Consider the following 16,544-nt stretch of genomic DNA (forward strand, 5'->3'; position numbering starts at 1 on the left):
TACCTCTAACCACTTTCCTACCTCCAACCACTTTCCTACCTTTAACCACTTTCCTACCTCCAGCCACTTTCCTACCTCTAACCACTTTCCTACCTCCAACCACTTTCCTACCTCCAACCACTTTCCTACCTCCAACCACTTCCTACAGCGCCTCACTTTCCGTTAACAGCGTGTCTGTGTCCGACAGACTGGACTTCATTCAGACTGTTGGTTAATAACAAAACTGTGCTGCGATTTTATTCCAATAAAAAGCTTTAATTCGTCAAATTAAATAAATAAATAAATAAATACGTTATTTACCAAAACCAGATAAAACCACAGAGGTCCCACATCTTTTATTCCGAGAAAAACCGCCGTTCAGTCTTAACGCCTCAACAATGTATTTTACAATATATTTATTATAATATTAAGAAGTATTTAAAAACTAAAGCTTTTGTAAAAAAAACACAAAAAAACGAGTGATTTTTAATTTTATCGTCGGGAAGTTGTTTCTTTATATAAACGCAATAATCGCGTTTTCACTTTTAATAAACTGATTTATTGGAGTAAAATGAGTTTTACAAATATTCATTAATTATTAAGAGTCACGAATCAATCTTAGCTAAAGAAACTGTATGTTTATTACAATGCCATAAAAATTAAAAACGGTAATATAAATATTAAAACAAAATGAAAAAGGTATAAAATCACGTGCAACTTTTTACTTTTTACATTTTACTATCTTGCGAATTTAAGCGTGTTTAACAACTCTATTAATACTAATAATAACTACGAAAAATATAAAATATAACAATTTAATCAAATCAATGACAAAGGCAATAATAATAATAATAATAATAATAGTATTAAGAAATAAAGATTATAGTTTTATTGTTATTTTGAATAAACCTCATTTTTATTTATTAAAAATAAAAGATTAAATCTGTGGAAGCTTCAGGTGCTCTCAGTTCTTTGAGAAGACTTTCCTGAAGTCATCCACAAGCACGGCTTAAACAAAGTGACCTGAGTCCCTCCTGAAAGTGTCCGAACAGGGCAAGAGAGGGAGGTGTGCTGATCTCCATTCTCTGCTGATGACTGCTGGAGTTTGCTGAGCGTGTCTGTAGCCCATGGGTGGAGTTTGTCTCCTCCATATTCAGGAGCTGGGAGGCTGTCTGGGAGCCCCCCTTGCTCGGACGTATAAAGAGAGAGCCCCTAAAGGTCCCTTTAAGACAAGACTAATGAACCGCGTGCGCAAATCAGCGGGCCCAAGCACTGCGAACGAGCCAGACACCTATGGTGAGCTTTGAGGAGCCTGGAGAGAGAGAGAGCTAGTGAGAGAGCTAGTGAGGGAGACGGAGAGAGAGAGAGAGAGAGAGTGAGAGACGGGGTCAGCGGACGATGATGATGATGGAATACATGACGGACAAGTTCCCCATGAAGAGTGAAGCGATTAAGGGCGGCGAGTACTACATGGGCGCGGGCAGCACTCTGGAGCAGGTGATGGAGAGTTTGGAGAGCGTGCAGTACTACGACAAGACTTCACCCAAGTGTGTGCACTCCCACTCCTACAGCCTCCAGAACAGCGAGCAGCACAGCAGAATGGACAGGGCCTCGCCGTGTGACAACCAGAGCAGTGAGTGTGTGTCCGGGTTTAAACATATAGGCTGGAGTACATGGGTGAGAAGCTGAGAGCCTGTCATTCCACTGTCATTTCACTGCAGTCTTTAGGTCTGTTGTAGGTAATGAACATGTAGTCTATATTAATCTATCTATTAATATTATACTGTATTTATAGATTTATATAGTTCTTTTGTTCAATTACAGTCTTTTAATTGTAATATATATATATATATATATATATATATATATATATATATATATATATATATATATATATATATGGCGTGCTGTAATTGATTTGATATAATACAAATATATATGCATATATATATATTTTACAATATATATTAAAATACAGTCTAGATTTTCTAGAGCACGTAAATGTAGCAATGTGTAGCATATGATGGTACTCCATAGTCTATATATATTTTAGACATTAAAGGCTATATATTTTATATTATTTTATATATATATATATATATTTTACAATATATAATAAAATACAGTCTAAATTTTCTAGAGTACGTAAATGTAGCAATGTGTAGCATATGATGGTACTCCATAGTCTATATATATTTTAGACATTAAAGGCTATATATTTTATATTATATATATATATATATATATATATATATATATATATATATATATATATATATATATATATATATTTAATAACAGACCAGAATTAATACTAGGCCTATATTTTTCTTTCACTGAAAAATGTATTCATATATTTATATTCTAGCCTACAAGAGCTATAGTTAATAACCTTATAGTTAATTACTTTATTATAGTCTAACTAAATGATAGACTATGATTATATAGTCTATCACTCTGCTGCAGGCTACAGGGTTTAAACACACACTCTACATGCTTTTATTATAGTGTGCACAACCTTCACTTTTAAACCACTAACCACTGAATCACAGACTACAGTCTAATTACATTATAAATATATATATATAGTCTGTGTTCTGCCTGTTATAGATATTGTAGGCATATAGACTACAAGTATATAAGGCCTTCCTCAGCGCTCGTGTTACTTTTGGCCTCAGCTGGTTTGTAATATATTGCAGTAAAATCCTCAGTGAAGGTGAATAAACACCAGAGTTGAATTACACCGTCTTCATAGATCCACCTGGGCCCAAATGAGCCCTGTAAGAGCTTAATGCTGGAGATTTTACTGTGTCATGAGTTAAGAGGCCTTCCTGAGAGCCTGCATGTGAATACGGCGCCGTTTATATTCCAGACCTGATCTCTTACATTAGGCTAATAAAGAGAGCTGACTGTGGGCATCAGCGTGGGGTTACAGAGGTTTACTGATTTTTATTAAACTCCAGAAATATTAATTTCTGAAATGTAAGCTATTAAATGATCTAAATAATTGTGTAGATTTGATCTAAAATCTAAATCTAAAGACTGGCCAAAATAAATAGTAAATTAATTATAAATATATAAACTAATGAATATATTGTTCTGATAATATATATTTTTATTTTTAACGATTAGAAAATGTAAAAAATTATAATTTTTTTATTAATTATTTTCTGTTGGTGTAAATTCACTACCTGAGCTCCTCTTATCTTCAAATGAATTCAGATGTTTAGCTTCATAACTAGGATTAATAAGTGATAATAACTACATATTAAGACACCGGTGCAGCGGCAGACCCCCTCAGTATGCTGGACACGGGGGTACCCCGCTGTCGGTGTGTTCATCGTGCCGGTTTCTGTGATCTGAAAAGGCTCGTGTCTCTGCGCAGATCCTGCGTACCGCGCGCCAGAGGCCGAGGAAGAGAGCGCGCGCGCCACCGAGAGCCGCGAGCGCAGCGACGTGGACGAGCTGGCGGAGAAAGCGGACAGTAACGTGACCAGCAGCAAAAAGCGGCGTCACCGGACCACCTTCACGAGCGCGCAGCTCGAGGAGCTCGAGAAGGTCTTCCAGAAAACACACTACCCAGATGTGTACGTGAGAGAACAGCTGGCCATGAGGACAGAACTGACCGAGGCCAGAGTGCAGGTCAGATACGACTGCTGCTGCTTATTAACACACCATGTTTAACACACACACACACACACACACACACACTTACCCCGTTTAACACACACACACACACATTTACCCCATTTAACACACACTATCACACACATTTACCACGTTTAACACACACACACACATTTACTCTGTTTAACACACACTCACACACACACATATTTCCCCCGTTTAACACACACACACACATTTACCCCGTTTAACACACACACACACACACACATATTTCCCCCGTTTAACACACACACACACATTTACCCCATTTAACACACACTATCACACACATTTACCACGTTTAACACACACACACACATTTACTCTGTTTAACACACACTCACACACACATTTACCCCGTTTAACACACACACACACACATTTTTCACGTTTTACACACACTCTCACACACATTTACCCCATTTAACACACACACACACACACACACACACATTTACCCCGTTTAACACACACACACACACACATATTTCTCCTGTTTAACACACACACACACATTTCCCCCGTTTAACACACACTCTCACACACATTTACCCCCTTTAACACACACACACATTTACCCCATTTAACACACACTCTCACACACATTTACCCCCTTTAACACACACTTTCACACACATTTACCCCGTTTAACACACACACACACACATTTTTCACGTTTTACACACACTCTCACACACATTTACCCCATTTAACACACACACACACACACACACATTTACTCTGTTTAACACACACTCTCACACACATTTACTCTGTTTAACACACACTCACACACATTTTTCCCGTTTAACACACACTCACACATTAACTCTGTTTAACACACTCTCACACACACATTTCCCCCGTTTAACACACACTCACACACACATTTCCCCCGTTTAACACACACTCACACACACATTTACCCTGTTTAACACACACTCTCACACACATTTTTCCCGTTTAACACACACTCACACATTAACTCTGTTTAACACACTCTCACACACATTTACCCCGTTTAACACACACTCACACACACATTTCCCCCGTTTAACACACACTCACACACACATTTCCCCCGTTTAACACACACTCTCACACACATTTACCCCGTTTAACACACACATTTCCCCCGTTTAACACACACTCACACACACATTTCCCCCGTTTAACACACACTCACACACACATTTTTCCTGTTTAACACACACTCTCACACACATTTACCCCGTTTAACACACACTATCACACACATTTACCACGTTTAACACACACACACACATTTACTCTGTTTAACACACACTCACACACACATTTACCCCGTTTAACACACACACACACACATATTTCTCCCGTTTAACACACACACACACATTTCCCCCGTTTAACACACACTCTCACACACATTTACCCCCTTTAACACACACACACATTTACCCCATTTAACACACACTCTCACACACATTTACCCCCTTTAACACACACTTTCACACACATTTACCCCGTTTAACACACACACACACACATTTTTCACGTTTTACACACACTCTCACACACATTTACCCCATTTAACACACACACACACACACACACACACACATTTACCCCGTTTAACACACACACACACACACATATTTCTCCTGTTTAACACACACACACACATTTCCCCCGTTTAACACACACTCTCACACACATTTACCCCCTTTAACACACACACACATTTACCCCATTTAACACACACTCTCACACACATTTACCCCCTTTAACACACACTTTCACACACATTTACCCCGTTTAACACACACACACACACATTTTTCACGTTTTACACACACTCTCACACACATTTACCCCATTTAACACACACACACACACACACACATTTACTCTGTTTAACACACACTCTCACACACATTTACTCTGTTTAACACACACTCACACACATTTTTCCCGTTTAACACACACTCACACATTAACTCTGTTTAACACACTCTCACACACACATTTCCCCCGTTTAACACACACTCACACACACATTTCCCCCGTTTAACACACACTCACACACACATTTACCCTGTTTAACACACACTCTCACACACATTTTTCCCGTTTAACACACACTCTCACACACATTTTTCCCGTTTAACACACTCTCACACACATTTACCCCGTTTAACACACACTCACACACACATTTCCCCCGTTTAACACACACTCACACACACATTTCCCCCGTTTAACACACACTCTCACACACATTTACCCCGTTTAACACACACATTTCCCCCGTTTAACACACACTCACACACACATTTCCCCCGTTTAACACACACTCACACACACATTTTTCCTGTTTAACACACACTCTCACACACATTTACCCCGTTTAACACACACTCTCACACACATTTACCCCGTTTAACACACACACACACACACACACACATTTACTCTGTTTAACACACACTCTCACACACATTTACTCTGTTTAACACACACACACACACATTTACTCCGTTTAACACACACTCACACACACATTTACCCCAGTTAACACACACACTCACACACATTTACCCCGTTTAACACACACACACACACACACACACACACACATTTACCCTGTTTAACACACACTCTCACACACATTTACCCTGTTTAACACACTCACAGAACTTAATTTCAGCTTAATTTCTCTTCACATTTTCAAACACACTGAACACACAGTGAACTCAGTGTAAATACTGCAATGTTAAATGTATCAATATCTAGAACAGTAAGGCTCTAGATATCGACACTGAGCACAATATATATACAGTGATAATTCAAGAGAATTAGGGGGGAAAACACCCTTAGAGTTAAATGACCCAACGTGTTATTTACAGTGAACAACACGAGTGTGTGTGACCCTGAACACACACATGCTCTTTATAAGGCTGTAAGTGGGCATACACAGACTCAGCAAACAGACACACAACGTTTGGGCATCCTGGTCAAATGGCTCTTTTATTGATATTTTCTACTGAAATATAGTAAATAAACTTCTGAAAAAACATCTGAAAAAAAACGTTCTGCAGGATTTAAAGCACAATTTAATTACTTACTAAAGTACACCATTACTTTTACACACAATTATTTATTAAATAAATAATAAATAATAAATAATATCTCAACTTAAGCTACCGAACAGTAATTAGGCTTGGGAAGTATTGACCAGGCATATCCACGCCTGTTCATAAAACTGTATACAGTGTATGTTCTACACAGTAGTTTTATCCTACAATCAACTCGTTTATTAATTAAATTCTTTACATGTTAAAACTGGTGATTTTACTGTGTAGTGTCGGAATATATGGACTTTATCGCCTCAAAATAAAATGCATTTTATTTAGGGTTACATGATATCGTTTGTTTGTTTTTATGTGAATTTTTTACTTCCTTGCTAATGTTAAACACATTCACAGCTTATTTAAACACATTTAACACATTTAAAACACATCTTTGTCTTCTTTAAACACTTAAAATCCATTTAATATATTGTAAGAACTGTGGCATTAAAACAGCTGTTAAACGTTTATCCTAAAAAACGTTAAATACAGGCCAGTAATAAACGCCCCAGTGTCTTTAATCTTAATAAATCCATCTTCCAATACTTTTATGTGTTTGAAATCTTCTAAAAACATCCTAAATGAACATGAATGAACTGAATTTTCCTGTCAGGCTGGATTTTACTGATGTGTTGTGATAAATGGAGCACTGTTGCTTTCTCCTCTTTTCTTTATTTTTCTCTTTTTAATTCAGATGTAGATTCATTCTAGCAGATTCAGGGGTTTTACAGGGAATTTAGGGATTTAAGGCATGCTAAGGCAAAGCTAGCTGGCACTGTAACTGTGTAATGACTGGGAGGTTGGATGGTGACGGATGTCTTCTTGAACTCTGATGGGTAGGTTTGGTTCCAGAACCGCAGGGCTAAGTGGAGGAAGCGGGAGCGATACGGACACCTGCAGCAGCCCAAAGGCCCTTACAGCAACACATACGAGCTCACAGCCTTACCCAGGACAGACACCTACTCACAGGTGAGACAGCTGCTATAACTGAGCCTACAGTGATAGCTGTAATGGCTTGTTGGCGACTTAATACAGCCTGCAGGTCAAAAGCAGGCCAGTCAGAGGCCAGCTGTGCATATGTGAAATATCATGTAGCTACAGTGGTCATTTTTAAATGTTTGGAGACACCTTCCGGCTTTAAAAGAAATGAAAACAAGGCTGTCTTGTCAGTATTCTTGGTAAAAACCCTAGCTACACGCTGTTAAAAGTACTGCCTTAAGAATAAAACCATGTGCTACTCTATCATTCTGATGTCAGCGTCCAAACCTTTCAGATGTCTGTGGATTTACTGTTCAGACAAAATGTGCTCTTCATACCAGGAAACGTGAAGCTGGGTGCTGTTAACACTGTCCTATGTTAACAAAGCCCCTGCAAACCTTTTCCTTCCAGTAAAACAGGAAATTATATACTGTATTAATCAGAACATCTCAAACAAGAGCAAAGTGCCCCCAAACTTTTGATGGCCAGTGTACGTCTCCGCTGTTTTGTAGGATATAGACCGTTTCTAAAAATTCTACACTTGCATTCTCTAATCAGCTCCTGAGAAAACAATAGAGGCAGTAAGAACCGCAACAGCTGCAGGATCTCTGCACCACGGAGAACATCTGGACCATCTAAGAGCTGGACTTATTTCTAGCGCTGGATGAGACCATCATTATTTTACTTAAGACTGAGGTCATATCTGATACACAGAGAATAGTGTGTGCAGCCAATGTCATGCAACTGACTGGGCTCTCTAGAGCAGCCTAGATCTCTCTGCAATCATGACTGATGAATAATCTCCGACACGTTGCGCTATGATAGTCCTGATGATTTTATTCTGACTTTCTCTGCAGACTGTTGTAGCCCCAGCTTTAGTATGTAGTTTTAGACCGTCCTGGCGTATCGGATTCTGTGTAGTCATTTCTTTGGATGCTCAAAAGGCTGGAGTTCCAGTGTTACATTGGGAAGCACATATTGCACTAGCTGGGGCTTAAAAGGGCCCGTATTATTGAAATCTGAAATCCAAACTCAAACCATGCCATTTGCTCACACACTTGAGACTGGAGTCCAACCTACTCCAGTGTACTTAACCCCTGATAGTCCAGCTATAGCCCATCCAGTTTGTACAGAAGTCCCTGTAGTTACTGATAATACACCTTAGTGTGTAATAAGCCTTGGAGTGTTAAAGGGCTAATGGCACAATAATAACTCTACAGTCTCGAGTTTCATTCTCAAGGATCAAGAGAGGATGGAAAATAGGTGTGAAAAATGCTGATAAATTAACAAATTAATTAATACGCAAAACAAACCTTTGCGTTCTAACAGTAGAGTAGAAAAGAAAAGCTTTGATTTTGAAACATTCCTTCTTTTCTCGCACTGCACAGATTCCCAACAACCTGTGGACGGCTCCGTCCCCCGGCGGCTCCATGGTGTCGTCCTGCATGATCCCGCGAGGTTCCCCTCCTTGCGTGCCCTCCCCGTACCCCCACTCCCCACGAGCCCCCGAGCACAGCTACGTGGGCTTCCCCAACCACCAGCAGAACCAGTTTGGCGTCAATCACGTTTCCCTCAACAACTTCTTCGCTGATTCACTCTTGGCTCCAGCGCCCAATGGCCACGCAGCCTTTGAGAGCAAGCCTGAATTTGAGCGGCGGTCCTCCAGCATCGCCGTCCTGAGGATGAAGGCCAAGGAGCACACGGCCAACATCTCCTGGGCTATGTGAGCACACTCTCTCAGACTCTTATTCATAGCAGTATTAAAAAGAGTACCTTTAAAGCATTGCTAGGGATGCAGATATGGACGTTACATTAAATAAGACGGAGTCCCTGCTCTTGAACTTTTCACTGACTAAAAGGATGGTGATTCCTTTGAAGATCCTCAGAACTGCAGACAGCACCGTTGTATCGTTCCTTCACACGTCGACATACTGGGAGGTGGGAGTTGGCCATAGATCATGAAGGAGTCTCTCTGTAGGAACGCTTGACAAAGCAATAGTGTGCCTTATTATTTCTGATGCACTTATGGTGATGTGAAAACAGTGGCACGGGGAGCTTTAGGAGATTAACAGCATTCTGTTCTCAGGACTTGGAGCAAAGGTGATGTCGCTGACGTACTAACATGTTGTCTGTGTGCTTTGAAGCAAAGCTGTGTACGACTCAGAACAGTGGCTGGCCTGAACTCTGCCACGATCGGAGGAACACTTCGTCCTCTGTGGTAACATTATTTGAATAAAAATTATTTCATTCAATTGGTGATTAGCCAATTATTCTGATTCGTCAGTTATTCCACATTTCTAAAACAACAAATATTCTGTACTGAATTGTGTTAAAATAAATGTTTTTAGCCAATATAAATTTCATTTGGTGGAAAAAATCTAAATCAAAACATTACATTAAAAAACACTGTTTTTATGGAAATATTTCAATTGAAATGTTTCAGATTTTAATGAGTTGTTTAGAGTTTTAGTAAAAAGGAAGCTTATGCCATTTCTTCATTGATTCTAATTGTGAGGTGATCTAGAGAGTAACACCTCTTGTCTTCATGCTCTGTAGTTGACAGTTCCACACTCTTGTGTTTTAGTCTATTTTAAGATATTAGTCTATAATTAGAGTCGGAACACCTCATCAAATTTCAGTGTTGTAAATGAAAGTAAGTGAGCAAATACCCTATGAGAAATATAAACGTTTGGCAAAGAAATGGTACTTCCTGCAAAATTGCATATTGTAGCAGAAATTGTATCTCCAATCGTATCTCTTTACAAAAGCAGAAAAAGCATTCTTAACTGTCAATGGAAAAAGACTTTCTTTTAAGTCATTTTGGAGCATTTCTATTGGTCCATTCTTTAGGAGTTTTGACATAAGATAACAAACAACATTATGTCAGACAGAATCACATTATGTCAAAAAGTGATATTAAAATATTGGGGAAAACAAAAACAAAACATATTACATAACCAAACCTTTCCAGATTGTACAGTGGTTTGTTTCCTAATATGTTAAATTAAGCAAAGTAAACAGTAATTGCGCATTAAAATGTGCAGAAATGATTCCTAGAAGAGAAGTTCTTCACTTATTTTAATTTAAGAAAACCATCAAACCATGTCATTTGACCAGGGGTTGTGATCGATTTTGCATATAATTATTTTTACTATTTAAAAAACTTTTTAATTACAAATTGCAAGTACTTCTTTAATGACAAATTACACTAAAAGTAAGAGGAATAATGATCATAAATGGTTGATACTGTATCTTTATTACTTTAAAAATTAAGATGTGTTGCTCACACACAGTGTTACTCAGCTCCTGTTGCACTGCCAACACAACACAACCTCTGGGATGGATCTGTCCATCTGCTGTTTATCCAGCTGCATGTAAACCATGTAAATGTGGTTCTGATTTCTATTTGTAGGTTAATTTGTTCTGTGAGATTCACAAACAATCTGGGTTCTGTTGCTCACACCTCTCACTTTCGAGTTTTTATTTGATACTATGAATATAAACAAAGCAAAAAAGAATAACAGAACCTACCGAACCAAACCGAAACTGAACTGAATCGAACCGAACCGAACCGAACCGAACTGAACCGAATCAAACCGAAACTGAACTGAACCGAACCGAATTGAACTGAACTGAACTGAAATGAACTGAACTGAACTGCTCTGGTAGTTGATAGATACTGAATGCAGTAAGGTCTAGTGTGATGGTCTAGAGAAAAGTCCATACTGGGATTCTGAGACTTTTTACTCTTGCTCAGGTTTTAATGGCTACTTTTCCTTAAAAACCACCCCCTAGTAACACCATTTCACTGAAGCAACAACTCCTTCAATCTGTTGTATCCATTTCTACATGAAACATCCTGACAGGGTGAATGAAATGGTAGTAGGAGAGAAGAGTTGTTTGCCCAGTCGGTTCCACTGATAGCATGTTCTTCCCATTAAATAACAGTTAGCTCATCTCCAGCGCTTAGCTCACTCTGGGAGGGTTTGCACCAGGGAGTTATTAGATTGGGATTATGATATTTGGCCTGAATCTCTGTTCTCTTACAGTAACTGTTTGGACTGTTTGTGTGTGTGTGTGTGTGCGTGAGAGAGTGAGTGTGTGTGTGTGTGTGAGTGAGTGTATGTATACATCTGTTGTTTGTTCATGGAAGTACCTTGCATCTTTCTGCTCCACCAAAAAACCCCAAAAGCCACTGGTCGCCCCCTCCCTCCCTCCCACACACACACACACACACACACACACACACACACACACACACACACACACACACACAAGCATCATTTCTCTGCAGCAGGAGCGTCCGAGTGTTCCTCCTCAGCGGAGCGTTGTAAGACGGATGGAGCGGCACATGTGAGGAGTGTGATCCCACCGCGGGCCGCTGCAGACGAGATCCATCAGCAGGGCTGAATGGGTTTGACCCTGCGGGGTGAGCCCAAGTCATTAATACAGCAGCTCACACGCGCGGGGGAGGAGACACACACACACACACACACACACACACACACACACACACATACAGACACACACACACACACATACATCAAACAGCCCAGTCCAGGACCAGGGCTGCCTCAGCTCAGCACAGTGTGTGTTTTTTGTTTTTTAGGTGAAACTCTCTGCACTCTGATTATAGACAGTGTTCCTGTGCCAGTTCCTCAGCCTGAATTATCAGTGTTTGGATTCGTCTTTGCAGTGGAAGCAGCGCCAGAAGGTTTCTTGATCTTGTTTCTCATACTCAGATAAGCCTCTTGGCATCGTTGCGAACAGACCATTTATACTGTTGGGTTCTTTGGTTATGTAGATGGTCATTAAATAAGTAGTTCTACATGATTTGACACACATTCTCCAGCTGAAAGTCTCGTGCCTGGATTTATTAAAAGGTGGTGCAGAAACAGTAACATAATGCATATGGGGTTTATTGACCTGTTTGAATGAAATTATGAATACAAATATTTTTTTAATGATATTCTATTTTTTTTGACTTGTAAAAGCAAGATTGCGTAAGTTTGGTGTGGAAGAACTTGACTGGCCCGCGCAGAGCCCTGACCTCAACCCCATCTAACACCTTTGGGATGACCTGGGACGGAGATTGTGAGCCTTAGTGTTTGACCTCACGAATGCTTGTCTGGGTGAACGGCCTTAAATTCCCACAGACACACTCTAACATCCTGTAGAAAGCCCTCCAAGATGAGTGGAAGCTGTTATAGCTGCAAAATAAGGACCAACCTCCTATTAATGCCTATGGATTTAGAATGGGATATCATTAAAGCTCCTATAGGTGTAATGCGTAGGTGTCCCAATACTTTTGTCCATATAGTGTTAACTTTTGAAGACGTGTAAATAATGGAACTATGAGTTTTTGATGTGACAGCAATGATGCAGTCTAGTTTGGTCTAGATAATAATTTTCCACAGGCCAAAATTTTTCCACGTCATTGGTCAACTGCTGAAGAGTCTCGACATCAGTTCATTGGATTACAATAGCTGGAAGGCTCTCTCAAATTCAATTAGGAAGGGACAGTCTGCTCTGCTCTGCATTTCTGCGGCTATTCACATAAGCAATTGTCCAAAAGGCCAGGCAGGTTTAGAGTTCCTGTGGCCTTAAGCTGATGTGCTCACAGACAGACAGCTCTGGGGGAAAGCTGAATGTTGCTGTGTGTTTATCAGCAGAGTGATAATGAGCATTCTTACCAAGTAATGCTTTTCTCCATCCTCAGGAGTGTGCGCTGGAGCTATGAGGCTAATTTACTGTAACTGACAAACACTAGAAGTCAATAATCAGACAAATAGTTTCCATAAACACATGCCCACATACTTCTCTCAACTGCTGTTATGCAATTCAGGGCTCTGGATGACTTCGACTGTGAGCTCTAAAAAAGGTGTAGCTGAGGATACATAACATGGATAGTTCGGAAAGATTCTTTCCCCCAATGTTTGCTGATGTTTTACGATTTGGGGCATGTACTTATGGAAAAGGTTTCCGATGACTATTGACTTCAACTGCTTGTTAGCAATGTTAGCCTTGTAGCTCATGTAGTTAAATCTCAAGTAGCATAAATTAGAACACCAGACGTTCCCGGGCCCATAGACTACATCTGGGGTAGGTGGACCTTTCTTTTGCCAGACCTTTTCTTTAAAAACTCTTTAAACCCACTATGTGTCCAAATGTTTGTGGACAACCCTTCTAAAGAATGCATTCAACCACTGCTGACACAGATGTGCAAATGCACACACAAACAGCTGTCTAGAATAGGACTCTCTAGAGCAAATAAACATGAACCTATTGGCACCATGCTGCCTAATGCCAGGCATGGGCTAGAGGGGTATAAAGCCTATAAAGCATTGAGCTGTGGAGCAGTGGAAATGTGTTCTTTGGAATGATGGTTGGTGCTCCGTCCAATACTTCTGAGGGGAATTGGGGAGTTGGCCTCACTAACGCTCTTGTCACTGAATGCAACCAAAACCCTCACAGCAATGTTCTCAATATCTAGTAGAAAGCCTTCTTCCCTGGACAGTAGAGACAGTTTCTTCAACACAAGCAGGATATATTTTTAATACCCTTGATTTCAGAAGAGAATCAGGTGCCCCAATACTATTGGCCTCATAGCGTATGTGTATTAGGCCAGAGGAGCTGGATAAAATGAAACCCAAAGGCTCGGCTACTGGTGCAGCTTCAGATCATGAAACCAAAGCAACAGCTGAAGGACATCTCTTGTGTTTCTCACACTACCTATTTAGCCCAGGGTAGGCCCCTGTGCAGGACTCTCGGTGGGCATCTTACACAACCTGTTTTCTTTCAATCTGAGCACCACATACACTCTCTGATGGACGCTTCAGTTGGGTCCTATCACTCAGGATAACTCCCAGCGTGCAGCAGGCCCTGTTGTTTGCAGAGCCCTGCGAGTCAGGGGCTGGGGATCGCTCTTCACGCTCTGACAGCTCGGTGTGTTCAGTAGGAGCAGCGCTGCGAGCTGCGGCACTGCGAGCCGCATTGCGGAGCTTCATGATTTATGAAGGAATTCCCAGAACTTTCTCCTGCACGATAGAGGACCAAATGAGTTATTATGTGCGAAGTGATTTTTTTATTGGCTGCTCACACACAGCCGGCCTGCATATTGAGGGCAGTATGAAGTCATATAGATCACACCGAGAAGCCATAACGCTCGTGTTGAAGATGTATGTGGACAGTGGTAAAGAAAAATATCAGGATGAAGACCTGAAGGTGGTGAAAACAAACTAAGAGGAGGTGATTGTTTTTAGCTTTTACAACCTAAAAAATAAAGGTTCCTTAATGGTTCTTGGCGTGGACGAGCAGTTCTGAGAAGAACCTGAGTTGATGCAGAAGCTTTGCATTATGTGGAGGGATTTAGAAAAAAGGTCAATCTCATTCACAAAAATGGGCCTTAGGTGTTTTTAGAGAAGCAAAGATGATTATTCCATGAAATTACTCCAAGGAGGCCTTTTTCACACAGTTGTTGGTAGTTGGTTTTACAGTAAATAAACCCTTTGGGATTTTTTGGATTTCTGCACTGATGCTAATAAGATGTGGTCTGATCATTATTAGTTTCGTTAGATTGTGTTTGTCTATAATTGTGACTTTAATAACAAGCAGAGCACATTTGACAAGTAAGCAGAACAGAAATCCAGGTACTGTGGACAGGGTTCACTTACTTTTTCTAGCCTGCACTGTGAATGTTTACTCAATGTGATCAATAAAAACATGCAGTCCAACTGTTTGTGTGTGTTTTGTTGCCAATTTGTTGCGTTTTACCAATTAGCTCTTGATGAAGTCATCTTACACCCTGCGCATTGCACGTGGCGATGCTTATTGCTATCTTACACCTCGCCAACAGTCTATTTTCATGCCTTCCGCCTGTGGCCTTTAAACAGCAATGTTGCTTGTGAGTATATCTATGCTGATGGGCATGGTGGTCTCGAAATGAGGTGTGTTCAGGTAGATTCTTGGCAATGATAAACACAGGAGCTCCACTGAATGAAAACAACCTAGGCAGACATCAACAGTCAGATGTTCATTGCTATCTTGGCAGTGAATTGTCAACACAGGCACGTGCACAAACCCATAGCGTGTGCCAGTTGGCAGCTATGAAAACCTTTATATCAACAATATACTCCTGCTGTTCCCGTAAATAACACACGCCCAGGTAGCTGCGCCATTGAAATAGCAATACGCCAAAGTCAGACCGCACCTGGCCCTTAAAGGGAATAGCAAGTGACATGCTGATTGGTTTATTGCACCTTACGCCCAAAACACACCTGTGATTAATTAAGAGATTTAGTACATGACTTTTGCAGGTTTCAAGCCACGCAAGGTGTACTTTTTTTAGCAAAGACATACTGACATGCCCTACATCAAGCTGCGCAGTGCACAGTTGACGGCTTGCTTAAAAAGGTCGCTAAAAAAGGGCCCATAAATACAGAGGTTCACTTACTTTTTCTAGCCTGTACCATGAGAGTTTACCTATTGTGCTGTTTGTGTGTTATTAGTTTAGTTAGATTGTGTTTGGCTATAAATATGACTTAGACAACAATCAGACCATAATGTATTAGTTGTTCACTTACTTTTTCTAGCCTGCACTGTGGAGGTTTACTCAATGTATGAAATAAAAGACCTGAACAATACAACTAGCGTTGTATTGGTTTCATGTATTAGAATTTCATATAGTACTGTAGCCTCAGGGGTTTGACTTATGACAACGGTGTAACCCTTTTTGACGTTTTATGGAGCCATAAAAAAAAAAAAAACACATCTGCAAGAGGTTTCTCAACATAGAGAGGAACCATTCAA

General features: G+C 40.2%; 1 protein-coding gene across 1 annotated transcript; it reads left to right on the forward strand.

Annotated features, from left to right (window-relative positions):
- The first annotated feature begins 1,377 nt into the window (after positions 1-1,377).
- On the forward strand, positions 1,378-9,825 carry alx1 (ALX homeobox 1). The gene is made up of 4 exons (XM_072695501.1): positions 1,378-1,612; positions 3,365-3,621; positions 7,599-7,727; positions 9,125-9,825. The coding sequence occupies exons 1-4, from the start codon at positions 1,378-1,380 to the stop codon at positions 9,461-9,463; spliced, it is 960 nt and encodes a 319-aa protein (XP_072551602.1). The 3' UTR covers positions 9,464-9,825.
- Positions 9,826-16,544: the final 6,719 nt, after the last annotated feature.

The sequence above is a fragment of the Salminus brasiliensis genome, chromosome 13 (assembly GCF_030463535.1).
Source record: "Salminus brasiliensis chromosome 13, fSalBra1.hap2, whole genome shotgun sequence".
NCBI classification, from domain to species: domain Eukaryota; kingdom Metazoa; phylum Chordata; class Actinopteri; order Characiformes; family Bryconidae; genus Salminus; species Salminus brasiliensis.